The sequence below is a fragment of the Corylus avellana genome, chromosome ca9 (genome assembly GCF_901000735.1).
Source record: "Corylus avellana chromosome ca9, CavTom2PMs-1.0".
NCBI lineage: Eukaryota > Viridiplantae > Streptophyta > Magnoliopsida > Fagales > Betulaceae > Corylus > Corylus avellana.
The window spans coordinates 10,591,494-10,610,998 of record NC_081549.1 but is presented as its reverse complement, the minus strand read 5'-3'; the positions used below and the strand labels follow the sequence as shown (position 1 = coordinate 10,610,998).

The window sequence follows — 19,505 nt, the reverse complement described above, 5'->3', positions numbered from 1 at the left end:
AAAGCAGGAAAATTTGAGTCAAGCAAAAGGTTTTGATAGTGCGATCGACCGCACTACCAGAGAAGTCCAAGCCAAAACGAGCAAGGCGCACGCTAGTGCGCACAAGAAGCAGCCTTGATCGCACTTGCGATCGAGAGCTCAACAAATACGATCGATCGCATACCTGCGATCAAGCGCACACGGGTTGCGATAGAGCGCACCCATGCATGAGGAGCAAGTCAGCAGCACCCTATTCCGGAAAGTCCTCATTTTCAACCCTTCAAAACCCTAGGCGACTTAGAACACAAAAGCTACGATTTTTAGGATTTTTAGAGTGTTCCGAAGGCCTATAAGTAGACCTTAAGCTTTTAGAATAGACAAACAATTTCAAGGAGAAGAATTAGAGCTCTTCAAGTTCAAGTTTTCGAGTTTATTCTTTTCCTCTTTATTTTATTTTATGAAGATGTTTAATATCAAACTCATGTGTAACTAAACTACTTACTAGGGCTAGATTGAAGCCTTAATTATGTTTATTTAATATTTCAATATTGGCGCCTTTGTGATAATCATATTGCAATGCTTAACTTGATTAATTCATGTTTTATTGAATTCCTCATATGTGTTTGCCTGATCAACATATGCATGTGGTATAGATTAGTTAATTAAATCAGTTTGGATGATCGAGTCTTGGGTTTAATAGAGTAACAAAAGAATTTTTCACGGGTTCTTGGGTTCTTGGGTTAATCAATACCCATGCCCTAGGTTCCGTGTGTTTGTCGATTTCCATAGATTCATGTTTTCTTAAAGAACAACTTAGTATATACCTATGCTAAATCCTCTAAGAAAGAAAAGAGTTAGAGTATACACCCATGCCTAACTCGTTGCTTAGGAAAATCTATAGCTTAAGGAGTAGACACCCATGCCTTTAGGTTGACAAACATAAGGTGTTCATAATATGATTAAAGCATTGGCATATTTTTATATTGTTTGAGCATGATTAGTGGTAGATATCAAAGCCCTACCTTTATCTTTATTAACTCACAAATCAATCTTTGTTTTGTTTTACTTACAGAATTTATTTTAAGCAAAATTTACGGCAATCCTCGTGCGAATGATCTCATACTTGCACCATATACTACTATATTGATCTTGTGCACTTGCAAGTTACACATACAATTATTTGCCTATTAATTTAGGTAGATATTTACACATCATCTTTTACATTGTGTCAATTGATATTTTTAGTTTTTCATTATTTTCCGTAGTAATTTTAGTGTTTTTATTTTTTATTGTCTGTTTTTCTTTACTTAGATACAATATTGTTCAAAAAAAAAAAAAAAACAATTGACATTCTATTTCTGCAAACGAGCGCACCTTACAAGAGCTCGAGCGCATCACCACCATACCCGCACACGTCTGCACGAGTGCGATCAAGCGCACTCGGGCAGAGAGTCACGTGACCGATTTTTAGATCACTTTCCCCCATTCCTCTCTCAATTTTTCCCTGCGCCAAAGAACACTCCCCAGCCCCTTTTCACTCACTGCACACTACAGGCTTGCCTCCACTGGCCTTCTCTCGCCACCACCACACCTCCACGTCGCCGTTCACCCTCCAACCGCCACTCACTGCCACACATCACTCACAACCCATTCCCCCATTCCCCCATCACCCATCTCACCCCAACCCCCATTCTTACCCATTCCCATTTTTCCCCAAATTTTTGTTGGTAGAGAAATCTATGGGTGTTTCCCCCCGCACAGATTGCTTCTATGGTTGGTTTATCTATTTTTGCAGGGAGTTGGGCCATTTTTGCAGTGGTTTTGTAGTTCTAGCTCGTGATACCGCACACTAGGTGTTCAACGAAATTCTTGAACCAAGCTGCACAATGCCTAAAGCTCGAGCTTCGTCCTCTTGGGTCTCTAACACTCAAGCCACTCCCTCCTGACCCACTTTCGAGCAGAGGGAGCTTCTTTTTTAGATGACCTTTGCAATTCGAGAAGACTTCCAACACCTTGAAGCTACTAGCGGGGTGGTTGAAGAATTCAAACGTCGTGGGTTGAAGAGAATGTTCAAGCCCGTTACCTCCATTGCATACAAGAAATTGATCACAGAGTTCTATGAGCATCTTTCTTTCGACTGCACCAGGCTGGGTATCATGACCCCAACAGTTCAAGGCAAGGATATTGAGGTGACTTCAGCTGACATTGCCACTGCTCTAAAGTGCAATGATGAGCACCCTCTAGAAGAAACACTGTTTGAGGCACAACCTCCCAGGTTCTACGTTGCAGATACAATTGCGGACATGTGTGGAGGGCAGTTTGCAGACAAGCATAATAATGTTGGCAGCAGGGCCAAGATGCCTCCACAACTCTGGCTTGTAGACTCTGCTTTGCATCACAATGCCTTTCCCTTAGGACACAAAACTCAAAGGCGAGATCTATTCCTCCAAACACTTTACGCCTTTCATAAAGGTTTTTGGTGTTCCATTCCTATGATTATTTGGAGCCAAATTCACAAGTTCTGGAGTGGGGTGCATTTAGGGGGAGCTGAGAATTCCAACTCATGGAGGTTGCCCTTTGCATATTTACTCACTCACATACTTCGAAAAAAGGGCATAAAGGGTACCTCAGAAGATGAACCAGTCACCAAGACCCCGCGGTTTGGCATAAGACAATGGAATCAAAGTTGTTTACACATGCCAAGGGCACCTCAAACACCAGCAGCCGAGGCAGAAGAGTTTGAGGAAGAGCCTATGGAAGAAGATGAACATGTAGCTGAGCAAGAAGCGGAAGAAGAGGAGGAGACTGTCACTATTGGCGTTGCACAATATCGTTCCATCAACGAAGAGATGGCCGCACTCCGGTCTGAGCTGGCAGATCAAAGACTGGAGGCCCGGGAGGAGAAATTCCTAACAGACCAAAGATTAGCAAACCTAGAAGTAATGATGCGGTCCATTCTAAACCGATTGCCACCACCTTCAGAAGCATCTTCTTCAGGACAACAATGAGAGGAGGACAATAGCCTGGCTGAAGATGTTAAACTTAGCGCTTATGGGAGGCACCCCACAGTTTATCTTATTATTTATCTATTTGTTTTTCAGTTTATTCTTATGTTTATCTTTAATTTCTTTTTGTTTCCTTTTTAGCTGTTTGAGTGTTTTACTTTTCAAGAACGAGGGTGTGTACGTTCCAGTTTGGGGGTGTGCTACAAGCCATGCTATTCCAGAAAGTTTTGTCCATCTCCCTGGTAAGATCTTTCAATGTTTTAAACACATTGGGGACAATGTGTAATTTACGTTTGGGGGTATGGGAGACACATTTACACACACCTGGTCCTAATATATATATATATTTGCATGTTCATGTTTGTCTTAAATTTTGGTTGATCTGAAAGAATTGTGATTTGATTTCATTGGTGAGCTTAAAATTTTAAATACATGATCTGATGATAGAGTTTTTCTGTTTGGTTACTTGCTTTAGGGAGTTGAGAATTCACATGTTTGATCTGATCTTACACAAGCACATTAGCACATAATTTGTGGGGTATGACATAAAAGTCTGATGTGTGTGTTTCTATGTCTTGAGTGAAACTAGATGATTTATTAGATAGATACTTTGGCATATATATATATATATATATATATATATATATAAAAAAGAAAAAAAATGATCATTGATAAGCTATTCACTAAGTAGCTAGACCTCTTGCCTCAAAGCATTGAGTGTTCATGTCAAAAAGTGAAGAATTTTGATTTGATTAATGTCATGGTTAGTTGGTTTCGTAGCTTTTTTGACTCGAGTTAGTAAATCCTTAGGGGTGTTTTACACCTAATGCCATAAAACCACCTGGTTTGGGAGTCATTGACTTAACACTCACTACATGGGTCAATTAGAAAGCTTAAGGGAACCAAACATTGCATAGCCTAACCAAAAAGAAAAAAGAAGAAAAAGAAAGTTATGCCATAGTTATTCACTCTGATGGGGATTTTAGTGAACTTTGAAATATTGAGACATTGCACATTGGAAATAAGTGGAAGCTTCATATTTGTGTGCTAGTTCACTTTACACTGTTTCGAACTTGTGATACTTTAGCCTGTCTTTTGTAAGTGATTAGACTTTAAAATTCTAATTCATTATGAAGATGGAGTTTATCTTTTTAAGCTTGCTAATGAATGAAAATCATGGTTTTGAGCGACACATGAGTTTTGGATAACATGAACTTGTGCATAATGTTTGTGGATAACATTCTTGGAAAACCCTCACGAGACTTCACTCGTCCTCTAGGGAATTCCTAGGGGTTTAAAAGGCTTGTTGCATATGCTAAATGCAATCGTACATCCCACGGAAGATGGATTTATCTTTTTGTTTTATGTTTTTCATTTTGTTTTTTGTTTCATATTGTTAAGGGACTAGCAATATGTAAATTTGGGGGTGTGATAAGTGCCAAAATATTCATATTTTAGCCCTTAACTTATATTTGTTAATTCCTTAGTTTTGTTAGTTTGTGCCATTTTAGTTCTTTTATGTGTGCGATCTATCGTAAGAGATCTGTGCTTGAGCGCACTACCAGAGAAATTCAAGACGACCGCAACCTTGCACTCGTGTGCACAAGAAGCAGCATCAATCACATCTGTGATTGAGCGCAGAAGACATAGGATCAATCACAGACCTATGATTGAGCGCACACGGGCCGCAATCGAGCGTGTGTGAAGAGTAAGGCAGCAGCGCCCTATTCAGGAAAGTGTTCTTTTTCAACCCTTCAAAACCCTAGGTGAACTAGAACGCAAAAGCTACGATTTCTAGGGTTTCTAGAGTGTTCCTAAGTCCTATAAATAGACCTTTAAGCCTTTAGAATAGATACACAATTCCAAGGAAAAGAATTGAAGGCTCTTCAAGTTCAAGTTTTCAGGTTTATTCTTTTCCTTTCTATTTTATTTTATGAAGATGTTTAACATCAAACTCATGTGTAACTAAACTCTTTAGTAGGGCTAGATTGAAGCCCTAATTATGTTTATTTAATATTTCAATATTGGTGCCTTTGTGATAATCATATTGTGATGCTTAACTTGATTAATTCCTGTTTTATTGAATTCCTCATATGTGTGTGCCTGATCAACATATGCATGTAGTATGGATTAGTTAATAAAATCAATTTGGATGATCGAGTCCTGGGTTTAATAGAGTAACAGAAGAATCTCACCATGGGTTCTTGGGTTAATCAACATGGGGAACTAGGAGTAGACACCAATGTTTGTCGATTTCCATAGATTTATACTTTCTTAAAAAACAACTTAGTAGACACCCATACTAAATCCTTTGAGAAAGAAAATAATTAGAGTAGTCACTCATGCCTAATTCGTTGCTTAGGAAAATCAATAGCTTAAGGAGTAGACACTCATGCCCTTAGGTTGGCAAACATTAAGTATTCATAATATGATTGGATCATTGGCATATTGTTATATTATCTAAATGTGATTAGTGATGGATATCAAAGCCCTACCTTTTATCATTATTGAATCAAAATCAACCTTTTTTCTTGTTTTGTTTACTGAATTTAATTTTAATCAAAATTTACCAATCCACGTGGGAATGATCTCGTACTTGCACTCTATGCTACTGTTTTGACCTTGTGCACTTGCGAGTTTAAACGTACATTTATTTACCTATTAATTTAGGTTGATATTTGCACAACAGCAACCCATTATATAGAGGAATTCTGGAAACAGAGACTGATGAATACACGGATAATCACTCTAAACCAGAGGATGTGTTATACTCAACCGAAGATGGTCAACCTCGGGTTCATTGAAAGGAAGAAGGAGGTCGAGATAATAGAGAACCAGACTGTTTGGACAGACGAAATGTAACGCCCCAAGTTCTAGAGGTAGAGCGACTGAGAGCAACTGTAACATATTTTTAATAAAAATATAAATTTCTCCTACCATATGTGCACCACAAAAACATAAAATTACAAGAGTACTGTAAACTCTCATTATAAAATCACAAACACATAATGTGCTAGTATTCAATAATTTCATAAGCAATAAAGTTACACCGTCTACGCTTATCCCAAGCCGTCTAATCTATAGAATGAAGTCCTAAACACTTTTGCTGCTACTGCTCTTGCTAGTCCATAAAGACGCGATAGGATCTTTAATAACTACAAGGCCCACCGGTACCCATGTCCTTAGTACTACGATATATAGAGCAATCTGAAAAAGATGTATAGGGAGAAGGGGTGAGTTCAACAACTCAGTAAGTAGCCACAACACCAAGATGGTATAAAACATGCTATACAGATTTCTATGTCTAAATTTCTGTCATGCACAATAACAATTTATACAGAATAACATAATTAACAAAATAAGCATGTTAGTTGCAAAATGAGTAAGCACTTCCTTTTACTTTCCTTTCCAAATAATTGTCTTACCCTTTGACCCAACACCACAAATTTACCATGAGAAGCGCACGTTGGCTTGTCCCGAAGGACCTATATGCTCATCCTGTTGTCACTGGGGAGAGCTACCAGGTTGGGAACTTCCCTAGGTGAAGGCCACCTGGCTGGTAGCACACACCTTCTCGTAACCGTCCTTCGGTGTGCTTGCCATGCTACCCTATGCGGTACCGATCGTCACTATAATCGTGTCTCGGGTTAAACATTTATAATCATGAATGCACATATAACATTTCATATGATTTGTAAGCTCATTTGTAACTGTATATTATGCCATGAACTTTGAGAGCTCTTTTCATTCATAATTGTAGTCATGCATAAATCATGAAATAGGGTAACTGTAACACGTAAAATTCTTAAACAATGACATATGATTGAATAAAACTTGGTATTAAAATATGAAAGGAAGTGCAAATGAAAATCATGTATGTGAATTCTTTATAAAATCCCCAACATTTTTCCAAAGATTTATAATAGAATTTGTTGGGGTTTTTGATATTGTGTCCCCTTACCTGGCACCATCTGCCTTTATTCTGCTTCTACATCCAACTCACCATTCCTACAACGCAGGTAAAAAGCACCTTAGTCATCAATTCGTTTACATGTTTCAATCATTCATCACTTTAGTTATTTAAGGATCATATCACTAATCTCTATCCCTCCACCATCTATCCTTCGTCAAAACATTCATCCATCACCAAATCATCACTTTTCTCCAGCCAAGCCATCTCTTAACTTACAATCAATAAAATCCAAAACATCAAGATAGTAATAATCGCACCTAGGCATAATCATATATTCTCATAGGTCGACCAACACCAATTTCCATGCTTATAACTTTCGTTGATAATTTGAATTCTAACATGCAAGGTCTTAGATAGGTTACCTAATGTGTGTTAATCATCATCTATTTACCCAAATTCATAACCGAAGCATCATCAATACATTACTTCCTCAAAATCAAAAGTCGTCTAGAATGCATCAATCCATCTTTCGATTGTCAAAGCAAACTCAAGCCTCGTCTCAATTTTCGGCTAACAAAACAAGAACCCAAAAATTATCCTCCAATTACTCAATCACTTAACAACCTAAAAATCATTATACCATAGACTACAAATCAAAATCATGAATTAAAAAATATCCATCAATAGAAACACCCATTAATCAAATTTGTTAACTGTATTAAAAATTCATCAACAATCAACCGTATTAAAAATTCTTCTTCCTCCCCTTTCTTTCTCTTCCTCCTCTTTCTTTCTTCTCTTTCCTTTCTTTTCTTTTTTCTTTTCTTTTCTCTTTTTTTTCTTTTATTTTTTTTTTTTCTTCTTTCTTGGTAGGACACCCTTCCGGTTCTCTCCCTCATCTCATGCTCACTAGAGCTGTAAGCAAATGGGAAAAATTGCTCCCCTTTAAAAGATGTAAGAGCTGGCCACAGGGACATTTGTCCCACATGCACTCTAGCCACCTGCTGAACTAGTACAAGTGTCAAGTAAGCTTGACACATTAGCTGCCCAGGTGTTCACCGAGAAAGCAGTGGGAGCATGCTGTATGCCATCTGTAAATTTAGGTGTCAATCAAGCAACTTAAACTTGGTCCCCAAGCAACTTCTCATGCAAGGCCATGTGTCATCTTGAGCTTGGTGACTTGTCAAGCTTTAAAATCCTCATGCATTTACATTAGAACGTAGTCATAAAAATTTACAATTAATCAGCAGTGAATGAGAAGTGTCAAATATTCCATATTTGGACCCCCTTTATTTACATTAGTTAATCATTTAGCTGTGTCATTATTTAATATTTTGTGTTAGTTTTGTGTTTTAAGTATTTTGTAGGTCATTGAAGAAAAACTACTGCTTTCAAGGGAAAAATGCAAAGTTTGGAAAAAAGCATACTTTCAGAAGACCTAGATGAGGTGGTTAAGTTTAACCAAATCCAAGAAAATGTTAAATCGGATTAAAGATCAGATTGGATTAAAGATCAGATTGGATAAAATTTCGGACTTGATTCAAATTCAGATTCTGCACACGTCTCAGTATTTTGACCATAACTTTCTGTTAAAATATCAGATTGAAGTGATTCAAAATACTACAATTAGTTGTGAAATAGGATTTTCCTAATTCGGACGGTTACTATGCCAAAATCGCCTCGTAATTACAGGACACAAATCTGGATAAATCCTATTCCCATTTCAGACTTCTATTTTGACTGGGAGACAGACCTCCAAATTATCTAGGTTTAATAGGGTTTTTAGGACTTTCCTAAGCCTATAAATAGACCTCTTTGCATTCAAGAAGATATAGACAATTCTAGATAGCAAAATTCTACAGTTTTTCTCTTTTTAGTTTAGGTTTTCTTTAGATTTAGGTTTTATTTTTATGTGGAGCTAAATTCCCAACTAAGGTTGGGGATGAAGCCTCACCAATGAAGAACATCAATACTTTCATGTAAGTCTTTATTTATCTGATTTTATTGGGTTTAATATTTCAATTGTTTTACTTCTTTTCAATGTGTGGAGTGATTCTTGGATATCGTTTGTAATTCAAGGATACACTTGATGATTTAAGATAATTTCACATAATTGATTGCTTGATTTTATTTGCCTAAATAATTGGATATCCCTTGTGATTTGTTCTACGGATATATTTGGTCTTTCAATTAAGATTGGATATCTTTTGTGATTTATGGATACATCTGATGATTTAATTGATATTGGATTCCTTTTGTGATTTGTGCAATGAATTGATACATGGGATGGTTTTGATTACATGTTTGAAGCATAGTAAAACATATCTAAGATTTTAATTGTGAGAACTTCAGATTAATATTGATAAACATGGAAGTATGTTGTTATGATTCGATGAGTGTGAATTTCCAAACCTTAGTATTTTATCTTTTAGTTTATTTTAATTTGTCTTTTAATTTCAAAACCAAATTCAAAATCAAAAACCTTTTGGAACAAGATTAAGATTTAATTAGTTTAGGTATAAATTGCTCTTTCAAAAACACAATTCCTTGTGGGCTTGACCTTGCACTTGCAATCCATTAACTACAATTGATTCGTGCACTTGCAAGTTAAATAAATTTGCACAACAAGTTTTTGGCGCCGTTGCCGGGGAATTATTTAATTTTTGAAACCAATTTATTTATAAATTAGTTTTATTCTTCTACTAGTTATAATTAGGATTTTATTTTTCTGCAATTTATTTTGTTTTATTCGTGTTACTAATTACAAAAAAAAAAAAAAAGATTTTTTTTGTTGTTTGTTGTTGTTGTTGTTGTTGTTGTTGTTTTTTTTTTTTGGCTTGTTTTACAGTTCTGCCGCAACCCCTACTAGTGCGATCGATCGCAGCCCTGCTACGATAAAGTGCACTTGGGACCAAGGCAGCAAGCTCAAGGGCACCTGCGCTCGTTACCTGCCGCATCTTCACTCAAGTGCGATCGAGCGCACATCAGCAAAGGCAACAATTGCAGCAGTTCCGTAGATCTTTGCCAAAAATTTATTTTTGGTCCTTTTTGTGAGTTTTTAAATTTTAGTTTTATTTGTTTAGGTAGTTAGTCGTTTTTTTTTTTAGTTTATTTTATTTAAAAATACCCAAAAAAAAGAAAATTAAACGGTTAATGTTTTATGTGAGATATTTGCATGCTAAAAAGTGAGGGAGTAGCATGAATTTTCATTTTAATGATTTTAATGCCTCTCCTAGTTATAGGACACCAGCTCCTATCAACTACCATCAAAATTTTTACCCACATAAACCATGTTCATATTGTTTCAATCCTTATCATGAGGAAAATAATTGTCCAGATCTGTGAGTTGAGCTCAACGACTTATGGGACAAATTAAACCAAATCAGAGCAACTAGATCTAACTTTCATATGAACAAATCAACACCAGTTTCTCCAGTTCGGGGTTTAATTCAAATTCCAATTATTACAACCCGAATTGGAGCAACCAATCTGATTTCTCAGGATTAGTTCAGGTTATAGGAAATTATGCTCACCAATTTGATAAATTGCATCATTCATAATATCCGCAGTTCGATCATCAAGTTCAACCTCCTGTTTATCAATCTACCTCTCAAGTGTCACAGCCTGCACCATAGTCATCACTGGAAGACATGATGAAAGCATTCATGCAATCAATGGATAAGAACATACAAGATATGAAGAATACTACCATGAGCAATTCCCAAGATATGCAAGAGCTAAAAGATTTCACCAATCAAGCTGTACAAGAGATGAGGAATTCCAACATGGCTAATGGCAGAGTCATACAAGAACTTAAGCAAGTCATGACCAAGATAGAAGGACAGATCGGTCATCTAGTTGTTGACTTCAACAGAATAGAGGAAGAAGAGCTTCAAAGTCAGTGATGGCTGAAAGGCACTACATGATTGATGAGGATGATTCCAAAAAATTTTATCATGAGCATGCCCAAGTCACCATCACACTAGAGAGTGAGGAAATTGTGGATAACAAAGAGGACGAAGAGAAAGATGAGCAAGTTGAGCACCATGAGAATAGTGAGTCCCCAATGGATCCTAATCTGCCCGGTGACTTGGAAGTGAGTACTGAAGCTCCTGCCTTCATCACTGTCCCTCTTGAGACACATATTCCACATTTGGACCCCTTTATTTATATTAGTTAATTCTTTAGCTGTGTCATTATTTAATGTTTTCTATTCGTTTTGTGTTTTAAGTATTTTGTAGGTCATTGAAGAAAAACTACAGCTTTAAAGGGACAAATGCAAAGTTTGGAAGAAATCATACTTTAAGAAGACCTAGATGAGGTGGTTAAGTTTAACCAAATTTAAGAAAAGGTTAAATCGGATTAAAGATCAGATTGGATTAAAGATCAGATTTGATAAAATTTCAGATTTAATTCAAATTAAGATTCTGCACACGTCTCAGTATTTTAAACATAACTTTCTGCTCAAATATTGGATTGAAGTAATTCAAACGGTATTGGAAAGCTAACTCAAAATAATACAATTCATTGTGAAATAGGATTTTCCTAATTCGGACGGTTATTATGCCAAAATTGCCCCGCAATTAAATGACACAAATCTGGATAAATCCTATTCTGATTTCAGACTTCTATTTTGACTAGGAGACAGACCTCCGAATTATATAGGTTTAATAGGGCTTTTAGGATTTTCCTAAGCTTATAAATAGACCTCTTTGCATTTAAGAAGATATAGACAATTCCAGATAGCAAAATTCTACAGTTTTTCTCTTTTTAGTTCAGGTTTTATTTTTATGTGGAGCTAAATTTCCAACTAAGGTTGGGGATGAAGCCTCACCGATGAAGAACATCAATACTTTCATGTAAGTCTTTATTTATCTGATTTTATTGGGTTTAATATTTAAATTGTTTTACTTCTTTTCAAAGTGTGGAGTGATTCTTTGATATCTTTTGTGATTCAATGATACATTTGATGATTTAAGATAATTTCACATAATTGATTGCTTGATTTTATTTGCCTAAATAATTGGATATCCCTTATGATTTGTTCTACGGATACATTTGGTCTTTCAATTAAGATTATATATCTTTTGTGATTTACGGATACATCTGATGATTTAATTGATATTGGATTCCTCTTGTGATTTGTGCAATGAATGGATACATAGGATGGTTTTGATTAATTGTTTGAAGCATAGTAAAACATATCTAAGATTTTAATTGTGAGAACTTCAGATTAATATTGATAAACATGAAAGTATGTTGTTATGATTCGATGAGTGTGAATTTTCAAACCTTAGTCTTTTATCTCTTGGTTTATTTTAATTAGTTTACGTTTATCTTTTAATTTCAAAACCAAATTCAAAATCAAAAACCTTTTGGAACTAGATTATGATTTAATTAGTTTAGATATAAATTGCTCTTTCAAAAACACAATTCCCTGTGGGTTCGACCTCACACTTGCAATCCATTAACTACAATTGATTCGTGCACTTGCAAGTTAAATAAATTTGCACAACAATGAACCTAAACCTTTTGACTACCACATACCCAAAAATCGTGGCTTACAGACATCATTAACCCATCGAATTAATTTTCCAAATCGCAGGTACTTCAACTACTCGACAGCTTGACCTATTAAACTTGTAAAAATCATAACTTTTTCAATTTAACTCCAAATGACACAAAATTTGGCTTGAAATTTTTCTCATTCAAAGACCCACAATATATCCAAAAATCATAGCAACCCATATATTTTTGGTACCTCAAAAGTCCCTCAAAATCCTGTGCCTCTGTTTGACTGAAATTCCTGTTTTGACACTTGTATCTTACTAAAAATCATGACTCCTTCTACAAGCATCCAAAAATCATGAAACCACTTTTAAAATCTCCCTTTCTCATCATTCTATAAGGTCTTAAAGCAGTTTTATTTAAGGTCACTCATTGAATTTTCAGCGTCCAAAACAATGCGACTCTTCTTTCAATAACTCTATTTCTAGATAGCAATTTCCATTATCTTTCACATTAAGTCTATTTTCCAAACTCCATATAAATCTTAATAAAATTGCAAATCCTCATTATCCTTGATATTAAGGTCACCTTATTTTAGGGTATAAATTTCGGGGTATTACACGAAAGGTTCAGCAAACAGAACAGATCTAACTGATACCCTAAAAAATAATATTCTCAAAAAATAGTATTGGGGGAAACTGGAAGAATGGAAGCAAGCTGGAGGAAAATTTTGCAGCAAAGCTTTGAAGAAACGAAAATGGAGCTCTGTGAAAGAAGCTTGCGAAAATTTTGTAAGATGAGAAAGAGGGAAAGAAGACGCCTTTTATAAGCCTAGTAAAAATGCACTTAAGTGGGGAGAGGAATGGGTGGCACACGAAACCCTGTAGTTCTCCTCGACACGTAGCTACCGATTCTTCAACCACACCAACGAAGACACGTGGCCCAATACCCAAAAAACAAGGTCAAGCGTGCAAGCTATCGACCATAGCTCCGGAAGACCAACGGTCTCAAAAATCATTGGCTTGGAAGTTCGAAAGACAAATTCCCTCCAAAATTTTAAAATTCAAAATTTCAAATTTCCGAAGATGCATCCAAGAAAATCCTTTCACCGAGGACAGGTCGGGATTTAGGAAGCTGACTCATTCTGAAAAACATGAAATTTTCATACTCACTCGGACAAGGAAATTGGAGGTAAGTGTTGGGTCATGGATTGGCCACATAAGGCCCAACAGGCCTCTAAGCCCAGTCCAATGTACAATCCCACATAGACCACACCCAGGCCAAGACTTAGTAGGCCCAGCCTGATGCATGGTCAGCCCACCGAGGGTATAACAGTTCTTTACTGAGGATACAATGGTCCTTCCACATATGAAGGAATCCCACGTTCAACAATAAACATGGGATTCACCTAGCGTCCCAAACACAGCACCCACCTTCGCTAGAATGTGGCACAACTGTGGGTGCCAGATCAAGACACGTGCACCCAAGGATCACTCGGGCACCCATGTTTGACACAAACGTGGCCAAGCCACCCACTAACTTACTCCACGATCTCACGATAGCAGAGTACCCATGATCCACTTCCTCGACATGGCACACACGGATCCTTGAGAATGTGGGGCCGACTATTCTAGGGAGACAACTACTACCTGATGCCTATAAAAGGGAAGCTTCAATTAATTATTTGGTAATCGGAAAATTCTCTCACAAGCTCTCATTGCTTATTACTTTCTCCCTCTCAAATACATTACTGACGTAGGCATCGGAGTTATCCCCCGCCGACACACCACCGGCAACTCTTATCCTCTTGTTTGTTATTCTTTGCAGCCTGACGACTCCTCGGACATCGTGCCACGTCATTCCTCTAAAAATTGTCTTCAACAAAAGTAAAGAAAGAAAAAGACTTATGTAAGTAAAAGACAACTAAATAGTAATTATAAGGCTAATTAAGAGAACAAGAAGTTGATTATTGCTCCTTTATTTTCAATAATTCATATATACTAATACTAAAACCAAAGTTTTATCCATTTGTAGATGGAGCTTCGACAGCAGCTAAGCCAAGAGGGAAATTATGAGCATTATGTTCATGCATACATAACTTCCTTATCAAGGTGAGCGCAGTTAATAATATCAGCCCGAGTATTAATTACACGCCCTTGATTATCAACTACGGATTGGTTGAAATTGAAACCATTTAAGTTGAAAGTCATAGTGTTGATACCTAAAGCGGTGAACCAGATACCTACCATAGGCCAAGCCGCTAGGAAGAAATGTAAAGAACGAGAATTATTGAAACTAACATATATATTGGAAGAAATGTAAGATGGAATAAAAACTAAATAAATAAAGAAAGGAAGACCTCTCAGGTTACCGTGTTTATATATAATTGTTTCCGTCAAATGGTAAAAGAAGTTCAAATTTCCACATGCTGTTGACCCAAAAAAAATAAAAATAAAAATAAAAAAATCTCTCAAAATAATACTCAATTTATAATGCCTTTTTTAATTGAAGATTACATCAATGTCCCTTCAAATTATTAAAAATTTACAATGCACCTTTTTTATCCTAAAAAAAAACAAAAACAAAAATACCCTTAAAAATTAGAATCTTTTGACTCACGGTGTCCTGTGGCTGTCACCATCTTTTTTCTTTTTCTTTTTCTTTTTTTAATTATTATTATTAAGAATAATTTTGTCATCTAAAGGAAATTACAATTTTGTTGGTAATTTGAAACGATATAAATGCAATTTTTAGTATGATATAGATATTATAAGTCTGCATGTTAACTTTTCTCGTAAGATAAAAAGAAACAGCAGTCTTGGCGTTGGTTTCTTTTTATTCTACCGTCTTTTTGGAGTCATTTTTAGGATTTGTTTGAGGAATCTAAAAGTGCATTTAATACTCAAAAAACCTCGTTTGAAAAGAAAAGTATTCATTTGGTAAAAAAATAAAATAAAATGAAGGTGCTTTTAAGGGTAAAAAAAAAAAATTAAAAATAGCAAAAACGCACTTTGGCAAAAGCTTAAAAATAAAGTTTTTGCCAAAAAAATACTTTTTAACTTTAAAAATCTATTTCTCAAACATACACTTAAACTAAGACTCCGGCCGCACAATGTGAGAGATCTATAATGGTTCTATATCAAATAAGTGAGAGAGTAATTAGTTAAGATAGTTGACCTGAGTTAAAGGTAGTTGGACTTAGCTGTCAAAGTAGTTAGCAATCAGTATAACTTTATAAGCCCAAACTATAGAAGAGATTAATAAAAAAGATCTATTTAGCTTGTTTATAATCTGTTGCTTTGGAAATAACAGAGTATGTCGAAGACTCAATAATATGTACCCTTGCATTCGTCCAATTGGTCCCGGTCATTATCCATCTCTCTAATCCTCTCATCTATTCTATACACACAATATCATCTTCTATATTCAATAATACTAAATATATAAAGAAATAGAAAGTTCTTTGCATACCGCCCCTACAAGGAGAGGTGAAGTGCGTGAATGCATAAAAATACTCCCCATTATAAAACGTGCACAAACCCCCAAAAATTCATTAACTATTAAAATAAATAATCGAGAGCATTTGCAAACTCGATCAAAAGCATTTGCTAAAAATTCATTGAGCCTGGACGCTCCTAGGAAATGGATCCTCTCTATTTCAAAATTTTTCAATTTTTTTCGTTTAGTGTGCTTTGAATAGTAATATTGTTCAAAAATTTTAATGATAGTAGTGCATTAAATGCCCATACATTTAATATCTCCACCCCACCCCCCCTTCAACTCTCTCTCTCCCTTTCGGACAACATCTCCACCATTTTCATATATATCGCACCCCTCAACACGACAACCAAACACACCAAAAAAAAAAAGAAGACAAAAACAACTTATATATAAACAAATATGAAAAACGTGAGTTTTTTTAATGAATAAATTAACTAATTTACGCTACGGTGCTCTAGGTAAACAATGAAATCTTCCTATAGATTTGTTGAGTTGATTAAACTTTTATAAAAATTATGAGAGTTGAATTTTTTGACTCCATTAATTCACTCTTCACTTACATCAAACATTTAACGTGTTTGGCTTGACCAAACAAGGGAAGCTAACGCCAAAGTCCCCCGTGTTTGAAGTAATTTTTGTCGACAATGAATAATTTATAGGGTTTGGACCCTGTGGACCCTACTGGGAACCTGGCTTTTTTATTTTTTACGCCAAGAACTGATCAGGTCTCATGGCAACTTTCTTCTGTTCCACTTTGTCAAGAGTTCTCGATTTTGTTGAGGTTTATGCAAACTGCTATATTATGTTCGGCATCATTCCTGATCTTGCTGTGGCTTTTAATATATTATCAATCTAGCTGGAAAAAAAAAAAAAAAAAAAAAACTCAGCCACTCAGGTTTGGCCACGTATATATTTACTCTTAAGCTACTTGTTAGGCAACACCAAGATAAAGCAAATAAAAGAGAAATCACACATGCACTGTTTTGGTGACACTCGGCTTATATATAGAGACAACCTTGATGTGCTTTTTCATGTCTATTGGTTCAATTTGGTGTCAATCCACAAAAGCGAAAGAGGATAAGAAGCCTCGATTAGATTATAGTCCATTTTTGTTTGTAGAAGGTTTAGTTGTTAACTTAAACAGTATTTTATTCACTAAAAAATAAAAAACAGAGGTCTTGAAGGGACCATAAATATAAAAAAAATCGACGGCTAGCCAATGCGACACGTAGTCGATGGCGAAAGATCAAATATATTAAGCAAATAAAACAAATGCATACGCACTCACTGACGCGTGAGGTTTTGAGGAGGCCTCACTGTCTTAGCACGTGATACATATAAAACATGCCAAATCAGTTTTTGTCGTCTTCAATATCAAATATCAGAAAGAAGCACTGAAGCAAATATGGAAGCCATGGTGTTTCTCTACTCATCCCTCTCTCTTCTCTTCGTCGCCGTTGCTTTCAAGCTGATCATCTACCTTCAAAGAAGAACACCGAAACACCTCCCTCCCAGCCCACCTTCTCTCCCAATTCTCGGTCATCTCCATCTCGTTAAAAAGCCCATTCACCGGACTTTCCACAGCCTCTCTAAAAAATACGGCCAGATTTTCTCTCTCCGATTCGGCTCCCGCCTCGTGGTTATCGTTTCGTCCCCTTCTGCAGTCGAGGAATGCTTCACCAAGAACGACATCGTCTTAGCCAACCGTCCTCCCTCCCTCGTGGCCAAGATTGTCGGCTACAACCAGAGCACCGTGGTAGGAGTCCCTTACGGCGACCTCTGGCGCAACCTCCGCCGCATCAGCGCGCTCGAGATCTTCTCCACCCCCCGCCTCAACATGTTCTTGGGCATCCGAAGGGACGAGATTAAGCGCTTGCTGCACAAACTGGGACGCAACTCGTCCCAAGATTTCACCAAGGTGGAGCTGAAATCAATGTTCTCGGACCTCACCTTTAACATCATAATGAGAATGGTGGCGGGGAAGCGGTACTACGGGTACGGAGAGGAGGTGAAGAACGAGGAAGAAGCGAGACGGTTTAAGAAGATGATGATAGAGGTTGTAGCATCAGCAGGGGCGTCGAATCCTCAAGAATTCGTGCCCATTTTGCGGTGGATTGATCATGGGGGTTTGGAGAAGAGGCTGATGAGGCTTGCCAAGAAGATGGATGCCTTCTTGCAAGCTCTTATTGACGAGAAGAAGGGTAAGGAGGAGGGAAACACTATGATCGACCATCTGCTTTCCTTGCAGAAATCACAGCCTGATTATTACACGAACCAAATTATCAAAGCCCTTATTTTGGTAAGTTTTAGCGCCCGCTTATGTTTTTCCAGATAAGTGGAGATAGGATTATTATAATTTTTAGTATAAAATTATGGGAAACGTGGCTTCATGCATGTATGTGTACATATCTATTATGGGGCTATTTTTATTTAATGGATGGGAATTGGGGCATTTGTATATATAGATGCACATAAAGTGTCGGCCGTGACATTGAATTAGCTAAACCATGTTATAAAATCTTGCTCAATTATAGCTGCTATACTCCCAATGATCAGTCCATTTTTCCTGTTTAACCCTTTTTCTAATGTATACTGTGCAGAGCTTGCTACTTGCCGGAACTGACACTTCAGCAGTGACATTAGAGTGGGCGATGTCCAATCTGCTCAACCATCCTGACGTATTGAAGAAGGCTAGAGCTGAGTTGGACAGTCAAATTGGGGAAGAGAATTTGATGGATGAACCAGATATCTCTAAACTATGTTACCTACAAAGGATAATTTTGGAGACCCTTCGATTATATCCTGCAGCCCCACTACTAGTACCCCACATGGCCTCTGATGATTGTATTATCGGAGGATACGATGTTCCACGTAACACAATGTTATTGGTGAATGCATGGGCCATACACAGAGACCCCAAGGTGTGGGATGACGCAGCCAGCTTTAAGCCTGAGAGATTTGAGTGCGGTGAGGCAGAGGCGCACAAGTTGATGCCATTTGGGCTGGGGAGGAGGGCATGTCCAGGGTCAGGGCTAGCCCAACGAACGGTGGGATTAGCTTTGGGGTCATTGATTCAGTGCTTTGAGTGGAAAAGGGTTGGCAAGGAAAAAGTAGATATGGCTGAAGGTAATGGAATCACCATGCCTAAAACTGTGGCACTGGAGGCCATGTGTAAGGCACGCCCTATTATGAATAACCTTCTTTCCAAGTCTGTAGATCATGTTTGAACAACAATTGATGTAATCTCCTAGAGCTCTGATCTTTTTCTCTTTTCTTGACTTCCACCGGATAATAATGTGTCTCAAAGGTGTCTGTATGGACTAAAAAGATGACTTTTATTTGTACTTCTCTTATCCTTTTTTTCATACAAAATATTTAAAACCCATACCTTTACCTACAAATCGAATGACCGATTTGTTTTTTTAAAGTTGTATAAAAACCTATTATCACGATTTTTGTTTACCAACACCGAGGGCATACATCTATTATCACGATTCACTTATGACATGTGTCCAGTCAATATATCAGAAATGACGATTAATTGAACATCGATAACAAATCTAATCAGATACAATGAAGATCCTTCAATCTAAATCTTT

General features: G+C 36.8%; 1 protein-coding gene across 1 annotated transcript; it reads left to right on the top strand.

Annotated features, from left to right (window-relative positions):
• The first annotated feature begins 17,285 nt into the window (after positions 1–17,285).
• Positions 17,286–19,252, top strand: LOC132191356 (cytochrome P450 81Q32-like). The gene is made up of 2 exons (XM_059606320.1): positions 17,286–18,205; positions 18,507–19,252. Exons 1-2 carry the CDS (start codon positions 17,312–17,314, stop codon positions 19,131–19,133), a joined length of 1,521 nt encoding a protein of 506 aa, XP_059462303.1. The 5' UTR covers positions 17,286–17,311; the 3' UTR covers positions 19,134–19,252.
• The last annotated feature ends 253 nt before the right edge of the window (positions 19,253–19,505 follow it).